The sequence below is a fragment of the Candoia aspera genome, chromosome 15 (assembly GCF_035149785.1).
Source record: "Candoia aspera isolate rCanAsp1 chromosome 15, rCanAsp1.hap2, whole genome shotgun sequence".
NCBI classification, from domain to species: Eukaryota; Metazoa; Chordata; class Lepidosauria; order Squamata; family Boidae; genus Candoia; species Candoia aspera.
The window spans coordinates 6,072,964-6,094,948 of record NC_086167.1 but is presented as its reverse complement, the minus strand read 5'-3'; the positions used below and the strand labels follow the sequence as shown (position 1 = coordinate 6,094,948).

Genomic DNA, 21,985 nt, shown 5'->3' with positions numbered 1-21,985 from the left:
TATGTTAATTCAACTCGGTTCCAAGGAGTATTCCTAATGAATTTCAATATCCACCCCACCCCACCCCGACCTACTACATTGCATGGAAAATTAGTTTGGTGACAAATTTGGGAAGGGTCTTGGGGAGATACTCTAGGTTTTGGGAGGGCACCATCATCCTTGGGTTGAGCTCCTTTGAAGGAAGCCCTGCCATCCAACTAGGAAGGTCCATAAGGCATTAGATCCAGGATCTAGAAGGACAGACTTGTGCCACTTGCAAGGATCCAGAAATCTCAAGTGGGTTTTTATGGATTCAAAGAGGGAGCTATTTTGGGGGGGGGGGACACTCTGCGTGCATCCCAAACCACTCTCTTTTATTCTAACATCCCACTGCAGGGCTGAGATGGACCTCCAAAAATTCCTGAGATTCCTGAGTTAGACAGACCCCGCCTTCTCCTCCCACCGTGGTCTTCTGCTCCTGCCTTTCGGGGCCATCTGCTGCCATCCGTACCTGCATGTCCTTTTCATGGCTTTGCCGTTCCAAAATTAAGACACGGTCTTGAAGTTCCTCCACCGCCCCCTGGAGCAGGCTGTTCTCCTCCATCACGGCGCTGAGACGGCGCTCCAGATCCTGCTTCCGATCCCTCAGCATCTTAATCTGGAAAAGCAGGGGGCAGGGGCCCAACGTCAAGACCGAGTTCGCCCCCTCCCTGGTCCGAGGAAGAGAGGCCAGCCGAGGAGGACCTGGGAGGCAGAACCCGCACCGGCGGGCGCAGCCGGGAACGGCCTGGAATGTCGGAAGAGAGCGGACGAAGGGAGACCTCGCTTCCCACCTGCCCCCCTTCAGAAACTTGCTTGCAGAGTGGGAGGAATTTAAACTTGCCAGCTGGAATGCGCGTTGCCAAGCAAAGGAGAGGGAAGGGAGGAGGCAGGCTGACCGCCGGGCTCTCTGGAATTCCCGGCAGATTAAAAAATGAACGGGGGGTCCAAGAGGGGCCGGCCGGCGCTTCCCCCAACCTGCCCGGGTCCCCTTCGTCCGCTGTCCAAAATGCAGACCGCGACCCCTTCCTTCTCGGAACGGCTGTTTATTGTTTTCTGCAGGGCGAGGGAACGTCGGAGCTGCCAGACCGTAATCTGGGGCTCGCGTTTCTGGGAAAAGCAGGTGGATTTAGCAGGAATTTCTGACGTTTACCACAGACGTTTTCTCCAAACGAGCCCTTCTACCTCCTTCCGAGAGGGGAGAAGCTATTAGGAACAGAATTATTCTGTTCTAAAGAAGGGGTGCGTGTGTGCGTGTGTGTATACACGCGTGCGAATGTGCATGTGTGTGTGGTATGTTGGTATGTATATGTGTGTGTGTGTGTGTGTGAGAATGTGCATGTGTGGGTGTGTCTTTCTGCGTGAATGTGCATGTGTTTAAGTGAGTGTTGTGTATATACTTATGTGTGAATGTGGATAAGTGTGTGGGTGTGTATGTCTGAATGTGCCTGTGTGCATGAGTGTGTGTACATGTGTGTATATGTGTGATTGTGCGTGTGTATGTGTATAAAGCCATGAATGTGCATGAGTGTGCCTGTGTGCATATTTATTTATTTATTTTTCAAATGTATATAGCCGCCCCTCTCACAAACAAGCGACTCTGGGTGGCCTACGAAAAGCTAAGAACCATCACTAAACACATTAAAACTATTAAAAACCAACTAAAACAGAATATGTATATAGGGGTGAACGTGCATGTGTGTGTGTGCATAGGGGCATTCACCAAGGGTCAAAAAATTCAAGATGGCGGCTGAAACCGAGCAATCAAAGCCCCACCCCTTATTTTCTACCTGCATCGTGAGGGGCCCCTGGACTGCGTGGGTTCCCTCCTGCAGAAGGCCTCTGCCTGCCTGGGTGTGCGCACACACCCACCTGGGTATTTGCCAGTAGCTAGATTTCCGAAGTTCCAAGACTGATGTTGCTTAACCGCTGTTGCAACATTTTGCAGCGTAGACCACATTTTACAGAGGCAAGCAAGCAGAATTTTCCTCCCTTCCCCCTCTGCCAAGATCACATGCCGTCATTTCCAGCAAGAAATGCAACAAGGAGTGTCCCAGGAACCGAGGAAAGGGGGCTGGCCCAACTGACACCACCTCTGGCTTCCCCAACATCTTGCTGTGATTTGCAACCTCTTCCCCGCAACGCTGCGCACCCTTCCCCTGCTTTTTTTTCTTCTTTTAGTATGCGTAAGTGACTCCTTGAGTATTTTTTCAGATATCTCAGGTGTTGTTCCTCAGATAAGGAGGTCAAAAGTCCCCCAAACTAGGGGGAAAAATGCAAGAAAAGAAAAGCTGGAGATAAATAAGAACCGTAACAACTGCAAGATGAAATTTACTCAAGAATCTGACATGCAATCAACAGTTGGATTCTATTAATCAGAAGAAGGAGCCTATCTGAGTAATGTTACTATTCCCAGGAACACATATAGCTATGCATTTGGAGCCTTTTTTCTTAGCAAAAAAAAAAATAATGATGCAGGATAGACATAATACAAGAGCACCAAATTGAGAGTGGCATGTAGAAAGCAGATCGGAGAAATGCCATCCCTATCACCATGGGTGAAATTAAACTATGGAACTCCTCGCCAGAAGATACAGCAATGGCAATCAGTTTTGATGCCTTTCAATGGAGACTGCAGAAATTCAGAGAGAGAGATGCTACCATTGGCTACAAGCCATGATGGCTATACAGGCAGTCCTCATGACTACAACTGGGACCAGAATTTGCTAAGTGAAGCAGTCATTAAGCAAATCCAACCCGATTTTATGACTTTTTTGCAGCGGTCGTTAAGTGAATCACCTCAGGTGTTAAGCAAACCACATGGTTGTTAAGCGAGTCACACGATTCCCCATTGATTTTGCTTGCCAGAAGCTGGCCGGGAAGGTCGAAAATGGTGATCATGTGACCACGGGATGCTGCAACAGTCATAAATGAGAACCGGTTGCCAAGTGCCCAAATCATGATCATGTGACCGGGGGACACTGCAGCAGTCATAAGTATGAGGAATGGTTGTAAGTTGGTTTTTTTCAGCACCACTGTAAGTCTGAACTGTCACTAAACAAATGGTTGTTAAGTGAGGACTACCTGTATATGCTACTTCCAAGTGCATTCCTGAATTTCAAAAGTTAGGAACCCTAATAGGAAGTTGCTGGCCTAGAAACCAGGAGATGCTGAGTTCTAGTCCTGCCTTAGGCGTGCAAGTTGGTTGGTGACTTTGGGCCAGCCCCTCTCTCTCAGCCTAGCCAACCTGACAGGGTTGTTGTTGGGGGGAAATAGGAGGCAGGAGTATTTGACATGTTCACCACCTTGAGTTGACCAAATATTTTTAAAATGGCAGAATAAAAATTTAATAATAATAATAATAACAACAACAGCAGCAACAACACATGGAGCTGGTGGGCTATTCTTTCAGCAAATACCATGTTAAACCAAACAGGCCTTCAGCCACTGATTCTTATAAATCTCCTTGAAGCTGTAAATAGAGTTTTGGAAAAGGGGGAAATTATCATGTCTGGCATGGCAAAGGACAGGCATCTGGAAAAAAATCATTTTTTTCTCATTAGAGGTGGGCATGTCTTTAATTCACTTCCCAATGCAAACTGGTTTTGTTTCATATTTTTAAAATCATAACATTATTAGGCTTTGAAACTGGAAGACTTGCTGTATTTTGCAACGCACATTACTTTTTTTCTAAAACCATACTAGAGAAAAATCTATATAAAACTAAGTAAATTCCAAAAAAACAAAATACAAATGCATTATTAGGGCAACATGTCTGCAAAACCTGTATATTAGGATAAAATGATAGACAAAAATGCGTTTTTACTGGAGAAATGGGCACAAAAATTATGCAAATTTTAGTGGGAACTTTTTAAAAAGTGCACATATAGATTTGCTATATTCCATGCTGCATTTCTCTCATTACCCACTAGGAAATTAGGAAACATATTGCACATGATCCTTCAAGTGCTTGATGAAGTGAGACAATATTCTCCAATACCCAGAAGCCCAGGGGGAATTAATTACTAGGGGTGTGTGAATAAGACAAAATCTGTTTCGTAAAATTGGAGGGGTGATTTGATTTGAACTTCCAAATCAATCGACTCAGTCCGATTCAATTAAGAAAAAGAAGCATTTCTTTCGGTGCCTAGAGATCAGCCAAATCATCTGCATCAATTTGGCGTTTCAAATCAGCTTGCCAATTTGATCCAGAAACCAATCTGATAACATGATTGAACTGGCTTTGGAGCTCATCCCAGAATGGAATCTTGGCACACCTATTAATTATCCTTTAAGAATTAGAGATTTCTGAGAAGGCTCTCTAGTCCACTCAGCTATTTCACGCGGATACTTTTCTCCTTCCTAAATTTCCAAAACTCCAGTAACTCTGAGGCAGGCATAAGGAGTCTCAGGAGCAAAGCATGATGGGAATTTCCTTGAAGCATCCAGCTGACCACTGTTGAAAGACAGGATGGTGAATGACGTGGACCACTGGCTTGACCAAGCATTCAAACTGGCAGAAGCGTTGTTAGGGAGCATTGATACAGAGCTTTTAAAGACCGTGTGCTTCAAAAGAAAAAGGCAAGAAGTATATTTCATGTATATTGCATGGGCATGACTCTACCAGCACCCCTTTGCAGACCAGTGAGACACCAAGGCCGTGAAGAAGCCGGGGAACCAGATGGCAACAGAATAAGACGAAGATGACATGCAAAAGTGGTTTCTGAGGGAACATGCAATTCAAAACATCCATACTTACTTCCAAGATTTGCTGCTCCAAGCCAGGTAAGAGGAGGATGGGAAAGGAGGAAGGAAGGGGAAAATGGGACAAGTTAGGGTTAATGAAGTGCAGAGGAGGGGAACAAGAAATTGGTAAACTTAAGGGGGGGAAAACATCTCAACTACATCTTCTGAAATAGTCTTCTTATCTGGAAAGACCTCTGGTGGACAACCCAAATATCCTGTAGGCATCCTTTGATCGATCATCTAGATCCATTGCCTAACCCAAACTTCCTGGTTTTTGAGCCACTGGGGACTTCTTCCAACCCTTGATATCAGAGATGGTTTTGAGGAACTCAATGCAAGCTTTGCATTCAAAACTCTTCTGTGGTGCTGTGGGCAGTAATGGGCCGAAGACCATGACTGAATTCATACTTAACCATGGCTTAAGGAATAAACTGTAAGTGGCTGGACTCACACAATGCTTTCAACCAAAACCAGACGAACCACATCATGACCAAGTCTGTGAATGGACCGAGAGTTCATACACTGTATTGAAGCCAAAGTTGGCTGAACCATAGCACAAAAATTCAAAGTAATAAACTTGACTACGCCAACATTACCAATATTGTGTTGGTGCCTATAAATTACTTCTAATAATATGCCCAGTTTGTTTCCCCAAGTATAGTGTAGGTCAGAGACAGAAAGTTTACAAACTTTCTCCCAGTTAAAACACTCCCGATGTATCCTAACAGAGCCAGTTTGGTGTCATGGAGAAGGCACCAGGCTAGAAACTGGGAGACCCTGAGTTCCAGTCCTGCCTTAGGCACAAAGCCAGCAGGGTGACCTTGGGCCGGTTCCTCTCTCTCAGCCCTAGGAAGGAGGCAATGGCAAACCACATCTGAAAATCCTTGCCAAGAAAACTGCAGGGACTGGTTCAGGCAGTCTCCAAGAATCGATTGAACAGATTTTTTTAAAAAAACGTATCCTAACATGATATGGAGAAAGGTGTAGCCTCATCTTGTTGTTGTTTATTCATTCAGTCGCTTCCGACTCTTCGTGACTCCATGGACCAGCCCACACCAGAGCTTCCTGTCGGTCGTCAACACCCCCAGCTCCCCCAGGGACGGGTCCGCCACCTCTAGAATGTCATCCATCCATCTTGTCCTTGGTCGGCCCCTCTTCCTTTTGCCCTCCGCTCTCCCCAGCATCAGCATCTTCTCCAGGGTGTCCTGTCTTCTCATTATGTGGCCAGAGTATTTCAGTTTTGCCTTTAATACCATTCCCTCAAGTGAGCAGTCTGGCTTTATTTCCTGGAGGATGGACTGGTTCGATCTTCTTGCAGTCCAAGGCACTCTCAGAATTTTCCTCCAACACCACAGTTCCAAAGCATCTATCTTCCTTCTCTCAGCCTTCCTTATGGTCCAGCTCTCGCAGCCATATGTTACTACGGGGAACACCATGGCTTTAACTATGCGGACCTTTGTTGTCAGTGGGATGTCTCTGCTCTTAACTATTTGATCGAGATTTGTCATTGCTCTTCTCCCAAGGATTAAGCGTCTTCTGATTTCCTGACTGCAGTCAGCATCTGCAGTAATCTTTGCACCTAGAAATACAAAGTCTTTCACTGCTTCTACATTCTCTCCCTCTATTTGCCAGTTATCAATCAAGCTGGTTGCCATAATCTTGGCTTTGTTGAGGTTTAGCTGCAAGCCAGCTTTTGCACTTTCTTCTTTCACCTTCATCATAAGGCTCCTCAGTTCCTCTTCGCTTTCAGCCATCAAAGTGGTATCATCTGCATATCTGAGATTGTTAATGTTTCTTCCAGCGATTTTAACTCCAGCCTTGGATTCCTCAAGCCTCATCTACCCTCCCTATAATGCTGGATGCAGATATGCCCACCTCCATATGCCCACCCCCACTTTCAGCCTGACATGGAATATCCAGGTAGAGCTTTTGATGCTACTAGCCTTTTCAAAGCCACCTTCAGACCAAGCTTGTCCAACTTAGAGGCCTCCAAACTGTTGGGGACTGGCTTGGAATTCTGGGAGATGTAGTCCCATTCCATCGAGAGGCCACCAGTATAGAGACGATTGCCAGAAACCACCCAACCCCAGAGGGCTCACCTCTGCTTGAAGACTCTCGAGTCGTACTATGTGCTGGTTGGTCGATGACCTCTTCTCCCTGAAGTCCTCTTGGAGGACATGAACTTGTGTAGAAAGCTTCCTTTCCACTTCTGATGCCTGCAACATAAGAATACACCAGAATTTTAATTCACATTTAATGGAATCATGCTTCTAGTTTGCTAATAACTTTGCAGGGTGTAATGGGAATGACCTTGGGAGACAGGGGGAAGAGAAGCTGGCCAGGGAACAGTCAGATAAGAGATGGCAGAGCCCACAGCTGCATAATGGGTGGAGAAAGAGGCTCAGGAGGGACCCTCTCTAGCTTCTCAGGCTGTAAAGGAGATGTGGGCGAGAACTGTACTCTCAGACTTGCAAGATTCTGTTAAGGTAGCCTTTCAATAAAGTAGTTTTAGCTCATCTGATTGTGTTTCCTGTCTGGTCTGCCTGGGAAGGCTGACAAGCACTAATCAACTTTGGTTGATCTTGAAAAACTAAGTTGGTCTGGATCTGGTTAATACTTGGATGAGAGATCACTAGGAAATCCCAGGATTACGGTTAGCCTAGGAAATCAAAAGAAAAAAATGCAACAGCAAAGCCGTTTTATTGCAAAGGAACCCAGAACGAAGCCTAATTAGAAAGAGATTTCACTTTTTAAAAAACTTTTTAAAACTTAGCATGCAGGCAGTAACTTAGCATGGAAGACACTATTCCAGTCACACACATACATACAGTGTGCCTGTGTGTGTGTATAACACATGTAACAAGAATTCTTTTCAAAAGCAAAACAATATTATTATTGATATTTGCATTATACATTTTCTATTATTCTTTTATTAGGGTTGTATATTCCTGTGATTGGATTCCATGTGATTAAATACAGTAGTATAAAGTGCCTCAGCTTCTCTAGCCCAGAGAATGAGGATTGCAATTCTTTCCAACACGTTTTTAAGTGATACATCACTTTTAAGTTTTAAGGAAAGCAAGCAAACTCATGCACCAAGTTTCAGGAAGGAAGAGAAACAAAGGAGTCAAAATTATAGTTAGCATCAATGCATTTGTGCCTCATCAAGTACATTTCTACTTATGGACACGTGCACTTAATATTTAGGTGTACTTGAATGAACCCAACCGCAAAACAGGTTTGTAAGAAGGCAGAATGCTGGAAATCATCAACTCCAGGTTTTGCAAACAGAGGAAAGATAATACAGGTAGTCTTCGACTTACGACCATTCGTTTAGCAACTATTCAAAGTTACGACAGTGCTGAAAAAAGTGACTTACAGCCAGTCCTTGCATTTACAACCATTGCAGCGTCCCTGCAGTCACGTGATCAAAATTCAGGTGCTTGACAACCAGCGTATATTTACGATGGTTGCAGCATCCTGGGGACACGTGATTGCCCTTTGCCACCTTCCCAGTCAGCTTCCAACAAGCAAAGTCAATGGGGAAAGCCCTATTCGCTTAACGACCACAGCAAAAAGGTCGTAAAATTGGGCACGACTCACTTAACGACCACCTCACTTAGCAACAGAAGTTCCAGTCCCAGTTGTGGTCATAAGTCAAGGACTACCTGTATAGCTTTATATTTCGATGCAACGGAACATACTGATGCCTTGTGCCCTGGGGATACAGCATTCAGAAGCCAAGCAGTTTAAATTCAAACGGAATAATAATAATAATTTTAAAAAATCCAGGCAGACATAGGCAAAGCAATTCTATATTCCAATTACACAGGGATGGGGGAAATGTGTTGTCATCAGGCTGGCACAGCAGGTCCTCGTCCTGTATGCGATAGGGAAGGGACGATGTAAAAGTGACAGCCCTGCTCTCAGCATCACTCAAAATAACGCCAGTGTATATCCACCCAGGACTAGGCTAGCAGTGACTCCCCCATACCATCACGCATAGCGCATACCAATCAGGGACTAGGTTGGCAACTACGCCCACACACTATGACATGCAGGGCATACCAAGCAGGACCTGCTGGAACTTTCTGAAGCACTTACAGCAAAGCTTGATATTAATAGCAGGCGCTGCTTTTCCTGCAACGCAGTACGCACGGCCCTTGGCGATCTTCTCCCATCCAGCCCCCACCAGCTGTATTGGGGCCTGGTTTCCATCCACTCCAAGCAGCACCTGCAACTCTGGCTGAGCCTAATGGGAGCCGTAGTTTCATGCATCTAGGACAGTGAAACCCATACCCCGTCACGTAAAGTATAGGCCAAGCAGGCCCTGTGCAAACAGTGATGGCCACGTCCCATCCCACATGGAATAATTCCGTGAACTGGGACAGCAGGCAGGGGACGTGCTTGCTTGTTTTTCTGTCATGCATGCTTAAAACTATATGCACAACCCTACAGCCAAAGGCAACACTTAGGCTGAAATAGTTCTTCAGTTTGCCTCCCATCTTTTATTCAGGAGCTCAAGGCTGTGTACAATGCACCCGCTCCCTTTTCTTTTTTCTCAAAACAACAGCATGTCATAGTGTGAAGGTCCTAGATGCATGAAACTACAGCTCCTATGTTGGATAAATTGATCTGAGTGGGAATGAGTGGTCCAGACTCCCCCAGGAAGCTTCTGTAGTTAAGCAGGGGCTTGAACCTGGGTCTCTCCACTCCTAGTCCAGCACCTTTACCACTGGACCTGTCAGCCTTGCAAGGTAGACCAGACAGGAAACATGACCAAGATAAGCCAATTCTACTTTACTGTAAGGCTATACTGACAGAATCTTGCAAGTCTGAAAGTACAGTCCTCCCCCCATCTCCTTTACAGGCCGAGAAACTAGGGAGGGTCTCTTCTGAGCCTCTTGCCCATCCACTATCCAGCTGTGGGCTAAGCTGTCTCTTATCTGACCGTTCCCTTGGCAGTGCCTCTTGGCCCCATCTCCCCAGGTCTTTCCCACATACCATTACATCACCCTCCCCTTCAGGCTCATCCCCCCCCCATCTCCTTTACCACCTGAGAAACTAGGGAGGGTCTCTTCTGAGCCTCTTGCCCATCCACTATCTAGCTGTGGGCTAATCTGTCTCTTATCTGACTGTTCCCTTGGCTGCGTCTCTTCATCCCATCTCCCAGGGTCTTTCCTACATATCATTACAGAACCACCCTGGTTCTTGGGCTCAGAGACAGAGGGATTGGCCCAGACTCCCCCAGGGAGCTTCTGTGGCTGAGGGGGGACCACAACCTGGGTCTCTCTGCTTCTAGCCCAGCACCTTCTCCACTGGAGCCCCCTGACCCTTGAGCTGAGAAGATGTAATGGGCTATGAGAATTACATTGGGAGACAGGAGGAAGACCTGCAGCCTAGACAACTGTCTGATAAGAGAGATCTGAGCCCAGAGGAGGGATGGGGGTGTGGAAAGCCTCTCAGAAGGGACCCTCCCTAGTTCTCTGGAAAGTGAAAGCAGGGGAAGGGGGAAGTCCCTGCAGACTTGCAAGATTCCGTTCCTGCAACCTTACAATAAAGGTGGTGTTAGTACTCGTGGTTTTGATTTCCTCTCTTGACTACCTCAAAGGGCTGACCTCCCCATGTCTGTGTTCTGTTCTTTTAGATTGAAGGCCACTCTTCAGTAGAGGTGAAGCCAGAGGATGGAGAAGCCTACACCTTGGACTCAGAGAGCACCTTGGAGATGAGAATGCTGATGCCCAAAGGAAAGTACTAGTATTAATACTCAAGTTTGGGTTTCTTGTCTGGACTGCCTCAAAGGGCTGGCAGAGAAAGGGACTGACCCAATATCCTTCAGGGAGTTTCTATAGCTGAGGGGAAATGAGAATCTGTTTCTCACCTGTTCAGGTCCAACACCCAGTACACCACAGCGACTGCTCTCAAGAAAGAGAGCCAGTTTGGTCTAGTGGTAAAGGGACCAAGCTAGAAACCAGGAGACCGTGAGTTCTAGTCTTGGCTTAGGCATGAAAGCCGGCTGGGTGACCTTGGGCCAGTCCCCCTCTCTCAGCCCAAGAGCCAATCAGGTGTGGTAGGAGAGTTCTAGTCCCGCCTTAGGCATGGAAGCCAGCTGGGTGCCCTTGGGCCAGTCGCCCTCTCTCAGCCCAAGAACCAATCAGGCGTGGTATGAGAGTTCTAGTCCCGCCTTAGGCACGAAAGCCGGCTGGGTGACCTTGGGCCAGTCCCTCTCTCTCAGCCCAAGAGCCAATCAGGCGTGGTATGAGAGTTCTAGTCCCGCCTTAGGCATGAAAGCCGGCTGGGTGCCCTTGGGCCAGTCGCCCTCTCTCTCAGCCCAACCCACCTCACAGGGTTGCTGTTGTGGGGAAAGTAGAAGGAGGAAGGAGTATTAACTATGTTCCCCGCCTTGAGTTATTTATAAAAATAATAGACAGGATAAAAAAAACCTAAAAATCCCTCTTAAAATAGAGAAAAATATGTTCCTCTCTTCCCCTGCGACTCAAGCCATGCTCTTTCCCAAACCAAGCCTCATGGGAATTCAATTTCAGGAGCTATGGCTTTGTGATAGAGGCACATGACTGAAGCCTCCAAGATCATACATGGTATCTAGAGATCTACAAAAGTTATCACCTGATTTAATGGGTTAGGAGGAGAGCATCACGTTAATCGCATTGGCTTCCACAAAATGGTTGAGAGAATGAAACCCAAGGGAGATTTTGCCCCAGTGCCCACCATGCCTTTGGGGAACACGTCACTCAAAAGCCAAGCAGGGCCCTGTGCCCAGTGGAAAACAACCCCCTTCCCTGCCTTGCATTTCCAACTGTTCTGCAAAAAGCAAAAGGCAGTTTCTGAAGCACGGGCTCCAGTTATTCATAAAATGATCAAGGATGTTCCCACCAGAACTTGTGAAAACTCCGTTTTGCAATTGCAAAAATAGAGCATGGCTGCTGCCAAAGGCATCGCTTGCTGCCTACAACACCAGGCACACCAAAGGAGAAATGTCCTGCCATTTTCCAAAAAGGACTGTTTCAAAGGATTATCTGCTAGAAATCGCTGGAGCATTTACATTCCCAGCACACTTTGCTTTATTCCTGTGCAGGCCCTGGGGCATGTCTTCCCCACTCTGGCTTCTACCACCTGGCCGGACTACAACCCCCAGACGCCAATCCAGAGGATGAGAAAGGGCCAGGTTGGGGAAGGTGGATGAAAACGAACCTTTCTGATAATCATTTTACTTGCCTGGGTAGGCATTCCAATATTATATTATATTATATTATATTATATTATATTATATTATATTATATTATATTATATTATATTATATTATAATTATATAGTGTATTAGGACTGTTCACAGGATATTTGAGGCTGCAGGCTGTTAGGTGGGAACGGGGCAAGCCAGGGAGGCTGTGGATGGTTAGGAGGGAATGGGGCAAGCCAGGGAGGCTGTGGATGGTTAGGAGGGAATGGGGCAAGCCAGGGGGGCTGCGGACTGTTAGGAGGGAATGGGGGAAGCCAGGGAGGCTGTGGATGGTTAGGAGGGAATGGGGCAAGCCAGGGGGGCTGCAGACTGTTAGGAGGGAATGGGGGAAGCCAGGGAGGCTGCGGACTGTTAGGAGGGAATGGGGGAAGCCAGGGAGGCTGTGGATGGTTAGGAGGGTATGGGGCAAGCCAGGGGGGCTGCGGATGGTTAGGAGGGAATGGGGCAAGCCAGGGGGGCTGCGGACGATTAGGTGGGAATGGGGGAAGCCAGGGAGGCTGTGGATGGTTAGGAGGGAAGCCAAGGGGGCTGCGGACTGTTAGGAGGGAATGGGGGAAGCCAGGGAGGCTGCGGACAGTTAGGTGGGAATGGGGGAAGCCAGGTTGCCCACACTTCCCAGTCTGAAAAATTGTCCGGGGAAAAGTTCCCTCCTGAAGTCTCCCTTTGGGACTGAATGGAAGAATAGGCAGCCAGGGAAGCTGCAGGAGAGGGGATTGTACAGTGAAAGCAAGTGTCATTCGCACACACCCCTTGGCTACCCCATCACTAAATACATGGAGGAATGCTGTACTCCACGTATACCAATAACATCCTCCCTTGAAAGAAATTGAGAAACCACATTCTCGTTCTTCAGACGAAACAAGAAGCGGTAGGGAAAAGAAGCCAGAAGCATTTTTCTGCACCACACTAATTTGAAATGATCAGATGAACTGTTAACTTTTCATTCAAGGCAGTAAACCTCACCAGCAATTAATCAAGAATGAACCAGCAATTAATAAACCTGATCTGTCAAAATATAACCCTGAATTATTTCACTATTTTGATTGCTGCACACTTCTCTGTTTACCAGGCTGTTGATGACAAGAGACCCCCCAAAAACGAGAGAAAAGAAAATGATATTGAGATTGGATGAATTTATCTGCATTCTCCTCCAGGGACTTAAAAAGGCAAGTCTCAGCTAGTTCATAATTTTGATGGAACTTGGCCCTCTACTAGGATGTCAAACGCTGCAGAACCAGCCCTTTGATTTAGCAGCAGCTAGAAAAAAAACTAGAACAATCCATGAAATTGGGCAACTTCCTTAAACCTTGGTGTTTTTTTTTTAAACTCAGGAGTAACCCTGTTTCTGCAAACAGGGTTTACACGGTTCTCAGTGCTGATGAAGGAGCTGTGTTCAGATGGATGTCCTGCTCCAAGACATATCAACATGGCTGTTTAGACCAAAGGGGATCAATAGCATTCAAACATCATTAACCCAAGCAACAGGGACACCCTGTAATGCTATGTGGGAAAGACCTTGGGAGACAGGGTGAAGAGATGCTGCCTAGGGAACGGTCAGATAAGAGACAGCTTAGCCCGCAGCTGGATAGTGGGTGGGGCAAGAGGCTCAGGAGGGACCCTCCCTAGTTTCTTGGGCTGTGAAGGGGATGGGGGGGCAGATTGTATTTTCAAACTTGCAAGATTGATGTCATCCTTACAAGGTAGACCAGACAGGAAACATTACCAGTTGAGCTAATTCTACTTTGTTGTAAAGCTACATTAACAGAATCTTGCAAGTCTGAAAGTACAATCACCCCTTCTCCTTTGCAGCCTGAGAAACTAGGAAGGGTCCCTTCTGAGCCTCTTGCTCCACCCATTATGCAGCTGTGGACTATGCCCTCTCTTACCTGACCATTCCCTAAGCAGCATCTCTTTGCCCTGCCTCCCAAGGTCTTTCCCACATACCACTACACACCCCCAGCATTTTTGCAGGGCCGTTTTTCCACAACATCTGGACCTTTGAGAAAGGGGGTCCCTGTTTATGTTATCCTATTACTTTTGGAAACTATTTGATGACTGAGGTTCTGCCAATATGTCAAGCTCCATGTTATTGTTGGGGAAGACGCCACATGATATAAAGAAAGAGACAGGCAGAGACCTTTAAATAACTCTCAGTCATTTCAGACGTCATCGTTGTGTCTCCCTCATTATCTGCAGGCTCACCGTAATGGTACACTGGAGGGGAGGGGGGAGACCCAAAAGAACAAAACCAGGAACCACCATTGGGTTACCACGGCAACAGCGGCTGCCTGGGACAGATTGATATACAGTAGCTTAGCAACCGGTGACGGAGGGCTTTGGAGAAGCACTCCAAGCTGCCCGGTCTTGACGTTGGCTGAGATTGATCATCCCTGGTGAAAGCTGAGCAGAGCATGCTAATGTGCTGAGTGCTGCCTGAGCTGTTCTGGTGTGCTGAATTTGGGGAACAGGATGCACGTCATCTAGCCAGCATGGGGCATGTCGGCCTCACGGGGTAAACCAGATAGGAACCAGATGAGCTAATTTCACTTTACTGTCACATTGACGGAATTTGCAAGCCTGAAAGTACACTTCTCCCCACATCTCATTTTGCAGCCCGAGAAACTAGGGAGGGTCTCTTCTGGGCCTCTTGCCCCACCCACTATCCAGCTATGGACTATGCTTACTCTTATCTGACCGTTCCCTAGGCAGCATCTCTGGGTCCAGTCTCCCAAGGTCATTCCCACATACTATTTCATCACCCTCCCCTTCAGACTCCTCCCCACTCCTGAGTTCCCAGGGGAAACAGATTGTGGGCTGTGAGAATGAAATGTAGCTGTGTCACTCCCCTCTTCTGCCAGTAACTCCCCAAGATCACACGAGGCATCCCGCCTGAGCTTCTTGCCCTGCCCACTATCTAGCTGCAGGCTATGGTGTCTCTTACCTGACCATTCCCTTGGCAGCACCTCTTTGTCCAGCCTCCAAAGGTCTTTCCCACATACCATTACATCACCTTCCCCTTCAGACTCATCCCCCCCCATCCCCTTTACTGCCCAAAAAACTAGGGAGGGTCCCTTCTGAGCCTCTTGCCCTGCCCACTATCTAGCTGTGGGCTATGCTGTCTCTTATCTGACCATTTCCTTGGCAGCGTCCCTTTGCTCCATCTTTGCCAAGGTCTTTCCTTGGCAAATACCATTACAGGGGGGAATGGAAGCATATGCTTAGGTGGGGTCCTGGAGACCCAAATTCAAATTCACACTGAGCATTTGATTCATACACTGCCCTAAGCCACTGTTGGTTGAATAAACTACAACTAGCAGGTTCTCACCTCATGCTAGGCCACAAACTAGTCAACAACATATGATGGCTGGAATGTGAATGCCTGAAACCAAAACCTTCTCATCTTACAGCTGAGCAGCCTATAAGAGGTGGACTTCTGAGCATGCATAGAATTTCTTTTGCTATCCAAATCAGTACTGGTGGCATTTCTTGATGTTGGGGTGAGCAGCAGTGGTGGGAATTTTCCATTTGGGTCTTTGCTGCTTTTTCTATTAGAAATCAATCCATGCTCACTGAAGGATCTAGCAATCCAGAAGAAAGAGAAGAGATGGCCCACTTTCAGCATTAAAGGCACCGAAGAACTGCATCCTTGCTTTCCCCCTGGATGAGTGAGGACCCTCTAAACCAGCCTTCCCCATCAGAGCCCTCTACAGGTGTTGGGATTACAACACCCAGAATCCCCATGTAGGCACCAGATTGGGGGCAGCTACAGTTGAAGCAACTGCTGAGCCTGGACAACAGACCTCATTATATAGACCAGTATTTCTCAACCTTGGCAACTTTAAGATGTGTGGACTTCAATTTCTAGAATTATGGGAATTGAAGTCCACACATCTTAAAGTTGCCAAGGTTGAGAACCAAAGATACAGACAAACACAACTAGGAAAATCCACAAAAGGTTGCAGTGGGTCCTCCTTGCTTAAGAGGTATCATCCTGTTTGGAAGTTCTACCAGCTATTCTATCCTTCAGAGGTAAGTTTGCCTTTTTTTGCCACAACTTAACCACTAAAGTTTGATCCTGGCTTCAAATTCTGGCTTGTTAGCAGAGGAACAAGCTGATAATGCCATCTGGACATCACATTAAACCAAGAAGCATCCTTGACATACATGTTTTGCTAGCGAGCAAATGGATAATAACTAGTGTCAGGGCAGCCCATTGCTAACCTGGCAGGACATTATATAGGGCTAAGTAATGTTGAGGTTTCCTAGTAAAAAAAAACCGGTCATAGCTGTCAACTATTCTTTGTAAATTCATCCAATTCCTTTAAGCATAATTTGCCGCCAGGACTCTTCTGCTCAGTGAAAAAAAGAGAAATTTGACCTCAGGAGTCAGCCTCCCAGTCACCAACTCCACAGAACATGAGATTTCCACAAATCCTTCCTTAACATATTTGACTGATAGGTTAAGGGATCCAGTTTCACAAATTTCAGGAACTGAGTTCCTTGCCCTTTAAAACCCAGTTTATATTTCCGTTTTATGGAGACCTTTCAGTCTTTTTCAAAGAGCCTTCCTGTGAACTGGTGAGCTGGTGGCTCTTTCTCAGATAAGCAAAAAATGTGCCGATGGTTGTTTTCCAAACCACTTGCTGAATAGGCGGTACTGGGCTTCAGGGTTTAGTGATGGTGGTCTAGACAACAGATTTCCTGACTTTTTGCCAGTAACTGTGGTTGGCATCTTCAGAGGCAAGGTGGTCTGCTAGGCAACTGAGCAGGGACTGGCTGGGCTTCTGACTTCTGAATATCTACTGAATATAGATCAGTCTCTGAATCCACCATTACATTGACTCCTGGTGGCTTCATGGACACGTCCCCTCATTTTCTGAGGAACAATATGGAAGAGATTTAGCACTGTTGTCTTCCATGATGTTTTTTTAATCTCCCCAGCCTAGCCTATTGGAATTCCTGGCTGTCTCCCATCCAAGTACTAATCAGACCCAGACCGGCTTAGCTTTCTTGCCTAACCAAGGTCAACCAGATGCTGCCATCTGCTGAGAGTCTTCCCCTTTAAGCTGCATATATTCAGCTGGGTTGGCATTACTTGTTTCAAGGAGGAGGCAGACTAATACTGATAGCCCAGCATCTTTCTAGTCCATAAAATCCTAACAAGGGAGATGTCATTACTATTACTGCTTCTATCTGTCATACCTTTTACAGGTAGAACCAATTCCGCACCGAGTCATCTAATTCCATACACTGCCAGTATTTATGCAGGCAGGAAGGAGCAGGCGGGAAATCATAAATATCCTGATTTTGTGGAACTTTTTGAAAGTAAAAGAGCTCCACAGAGCCCTCCATTGCTCCTTTCAATGGTACCATCAATATTCAACTTTGGGGATTGGTCTCTGCAAGGGGATGTTGGGTGAAATAGGATGTTCCATGCAACATGACACCATGGGGTAAATTATGCAATTTGCATCAGTCACCCTGTGGCTAGCTGGAATCCACTGAAGGAATTTACATGGCTAGAATGAAGGGGAGGGATGTGTAAATCTCAAACCTTCCAGAACTTTAAAGAACAGAACTGAATCATTCTAGCACGGTGTCCTTTAATCATTCCATCTTCTAATAACTTAGCACTTTTTGCACGCTCTCATTTCAAAACTCTGCAGGCGTGTGGGCTGGAAACCGCTTTTTTGAAGAAGGAACTCAAGATACTGAATCTGTGCTGGTGGTTTTGCTTCCATGTTCCTAAAATCCTCGGTATTTGCTGTTTACAGGCAAAGGTCTTCCCTACACAGAAGTATCTGGGGTCAAAACCATTTACTGAAATAGAGGCAGCAGCAAGATCTCTGTCAACCTGCTTAGCCGTAACAAGAGTTGGATCACTGGATTCACACAGCACACTCAACCTGGGTTGACAAAAGATCATTGCTGAGTTTGCATAACATGCCCTTCTCCAATAAACCACGTGAGAGCTGAATTTGATGGCTTGGTCCACTCAACAGATGAAGGTGATGGTTGGGGTTGCACAATATGCTGAATCACAAGCAGCCCACCTCGGTTTCTGCTGAGCCTCTCCAATAGAAAGTAACTATCCAGTAAGAGGAAACTGCTAGACCCTCTAGATAAGGAAATGTTGTATTTTCAAGTCATAAAGCTAACTTTCTTTTCTGTTTTTTTGCCAGTGCAAACCCATAACTAACCAGGCTCTCTCAGGACATTACCAACACACTTGAAGCCAAAACAAGATGTAACGCATCAGCAATACAGGTTGTTCAAGAGCTATCAAATCTGTAAAATAATAAATCAAAACCACTATTCCAAGTTCTCCAGGAAAAAAAAAATACAGTACCAACATGTTATAGCAAGGAGGTGTGAAAGATGGTTAAGTTCAGATATCAAATCTTGCAAAAGTTATTTGAAAATATTTTCAGTCGGTATTTTATTTTATTTCATTTCATTTCATTTTATTATTCTGTGTTTTATTCCACACATTCATGTGATTACTTTACTCATATTTACCTAATAAAAACTGCAATATTTTCATTCATTTAATACTGGCTTGTCCTCAACCCTTGTACAAGATATTCCTGCAATGAATGACACTAACTACTTCAGAAACTAAGCTGGGACGTAATGACAAGGCAAAATTGCAAATGGTAGAGCAGGGTTTCTGAGCCAGGGTTCCGTGGCACCCTCGGGTTCCACTAGAGGTCACTAGGGGTTCCCTGGGAGATCACCAATTATTTTAAAAATTATTTCACATTCGGGCAACCTCGCATTAAAATGGGAAGTTTTATTCTTTATTTTCAGTTTAAGAATACCGTTTGTACCTATATACAAGCCTACTCATGAAATGAACATAATAATTTTGTAACCTCTGGTCTGTATTGAGCCTAACTGGGCAGGGGTTCCCTGAGGCCTGAAAAATATTTCAAGGGTTCCTCCAGGATCAAAAAGTTGAGAAAGTCTGCATTCCTGTGAATATTTTACTCATATTTACCTAACGAAAACCGCAATATTTTCATTCATTTAATACTGGTTTGTCCTCGGTCCTTGTGCAAGATATTCCTGCAATGAATGACACTAACTACTTCAGAAACTAAGTTGGGACATAATGACAAGGCAAAATTGCAGAGGAGTTGCTGCATATAAGCATTCTCCCCAGATCTTGCTGTTTAGCTTCAAAGAGCAGCAAACTTGTAGTGTTCCATCCAAGCAAAGATTCTTGGCTTCTTGTAACAAAAACAGGAATCGGAGACAAAGCTTCATTCAGAGTGTGCGATTCTGGCTTGTTGAGGAAATGAGAAATGCACGGGCTTCATATTGTATCACTGGGTGACTGCCTCATTCATGAAATCCATGCACGCAATCCAACTGACCCTCTTAAACTCCTTTTCTGTTACACTTTTCAGCTTCCCCCTGCTGTCGAGTACAATGTGTTTCCCAGCTCTGGCACAGGCAGCTTCACTTGTGGGTTGACGCTACTTACATAAGCAGAGAAAATCAAGCCAAAGAGTGAAACTGATTAGAAGGGCTTGTGAAATGGACTCATCTACATTTTCTGATAAAATGGGAGGATGAAATCAACAAGAGAAAGGGCATTCTCGGAAGACTTGATTGAATTTGCATTCTGGTTTCTATCCAGGCCCATGGAGGGAAAGAGAGTGGAGTTTGCAAGTAGATATAGAACTGAGAAAAAACAGGAGTGGCTTTCAGAGCTGCCTTCTGTGCAAATTTACACCCTCAAGGGCGAGCCACGGAGCTGCAGGGACATTTGAGCAAATTCTCCAGATTAAAACTGGCCCCAGCTGTGTTCTTAGATTAGCAAGCCCACAGAAGCATAAACGTCCTAAGTTGCATGGTGAAAACATTTTGAGATTGAATGCTCAGTCAAACTTCTTCCAGGCAAGCTGGACTGAACAAGCAATTAAGTTGGCACACAAAAATTCAGCAACTTCTGATAAGTAGATTTTATCGTAGAAAAGATCAGAAGCCATTAGGAAAGAATTCCAGTGGCTGCTGGATATCTAATAAACAGCAGTCAAATTTCTGATGCCTCTTTTCTTGTCTACTGCTTGAGTGGATCCACACTTTCTGCTTGGCCCATCACCAGTACGGGACACTCACCACTTCCTGAGTGCAGGAACAGATGATGTCATCTTCCCTGTAGCCCATTGCAAATGCACCATGTGGCCATGATTTCCAGCTTCAGTTCAAAGCTCCTGCTTTGCTACCCAAGCCAACATAGGCCCTTCAGAGTGGATGGTCTCCAGTGGTTCGTTCCATCCCAGTGGCAGCCCCCAGCGATGCCTGGCATGCCCTCCCCCAGCAGATAATCACAGCGTGTGAAGCTATTTCTTCAGGGGCTGCGATGTTGCTATATTCTCCGCATTGTTAAAATAATCTTGCAGTTGATCCCACAATGGCTTGTAATGTCAATGAAATATCTTCAACCCTGGAAGCTCATGTTCCATTCAACCCTTACATCTCCCGTTGTTTTTGCAATTTCTTCCCTGGCTGGGTGAAGCAGGCTCCCAACCCCTGCCCACAATCCTGCATGCTCCCCTTTCATTTTTAAACATCTTAGGTTGCAACGCAGAAATGTTACTATTTTGTTGCTTTGAAGGTGAACCATCAACTCTTCCTTGCAACTACAAAGCAAGGTGGGAATGAAAGAACAACCTGTTCCCTGTTATTTGGATTCCTGCAGCATCAGAACAACGGTGGTGCCATAACGGCCCAGAATCACTTATAGAGTGAGATGGGTGGTGTATAAATTTTATTAAATAAATAAATAGGAGAAAGAAAGAAGATGGGATCTGTATTAGTGTCAGTGGAAGTAGGTCGATGAAGATTCCCAGTCATCCAGGTGGAATTATCTGTAGGTTGAGTCATGGCAACTGGACTTCTTTCTTTCTTTATTGGTTGAAACGTTTCACTGCTTGCCCAAGCAGCTTCTTCAGTCTGGGCAAAGGTTGGTGAGGGGACCCCACATATGCCTTCCAGGGTGGCTGTGTTGTCCCTACACCTGAGTGGTTCATTAATTGGGCAATGGAGGCGTGGATTGTCCTTTGAGATTCCCAAAGACAATCCACACCTCCATGGCACAATTAACAAGCCATTCAGGTGTAGAGACAATGCAGCCACCCTGGAAGGCATATATGGGGCCCCCTCACCAACCTTTGCCCAGACTGAAGAAGCTGCTTTGGCAAGCAGCAAAACATTTCTACCAAAAAGAAAGAAATCCAGTTGCCCTGACTCAACCTACAGTCAATGGAAGTAATGTGGCAATTGGGGGATGAAGGCATCCACATGTGCAAACATCTGGGAAAGCAAAGGAAAGGTGTGGGGACTAGTGAGAAGGGATATCTCTAAAAAGAAAGGACAGGCACTGGTCCCAGGTCCACACAGGAGTCACCTAGCAAGGCTTGCTTTTCCAGCATGGATGGAAAGGGGGAGAAACAGAGGAACAACCAAATTGGTCTTGCAGCAGCCATAAACTGGACTGAACAAGCAATTAAGCTGGCACGCAAAAATTCAGCAACTTCTGATAAGTAGATTTTACTGTAGAAAAGATCAGAAGCCATTAGGAAAGAATTCCAGTGGCTGCTGTAGATCTAACAAACAGCAATCAAATTTTCAGTGCCTCTTTTCTTGTCTGGTGTTTGGGTGGATCCATACTTTCTGCTTGGCCCATCCCCCTGCCAACCTACTGGAATTTCTGAAGTTGGCTTGCCAAACAGCCAGGAGCACCTGGGGACCGAAGCCACTTAGAATTGCCCTGTGTAAAATCATTCCCCTTCGGGGGAAAGACACAGCTTCATCTGTTCTTTGTTTTGGTAACAGCCAGATTTAGTATCAGGTTTTTCTGTTTGACCGACGGCGAGGACTAACTTTCACACAGCCTGTTTCAAGTTCAAAATTCCAAACCTGAATTCGTTGGGGCCTGGGTGTAAATGTTCT

At 45.8% G+C, this 21,985-nt stretch overlaps 1 protein-coding gene across 2 annotated transcripts in view; it reads right to left on the bottom strand.

Moving 5' to 3' along the window:
• Window positions 1–21,985, bottom strand: part of BICDL1 (BICD family like cargo adaptor 1) — a 51,026-nt gene that overhangs the window by 18,924 nt on the left and 10,117 nt on the right. For both annotated transcript variants that reach the window (XM_063315549.1, XM_063315550.1), the window contains exons 3-4: window positions 6,864–6,980; window positions 491–637 (exon numbers count right to left, since the gene is read on the bottom strand). In XM_063315549.1, coding sequence (XP_063171619.1) covers window positions 491–637; window positions 6,864–6,980 — 264 coding nt within the window. The remainder of the gene's footprint in view (window positions 1–490; window positions 638–6,863; window positions 6,981–21,985) is intronic.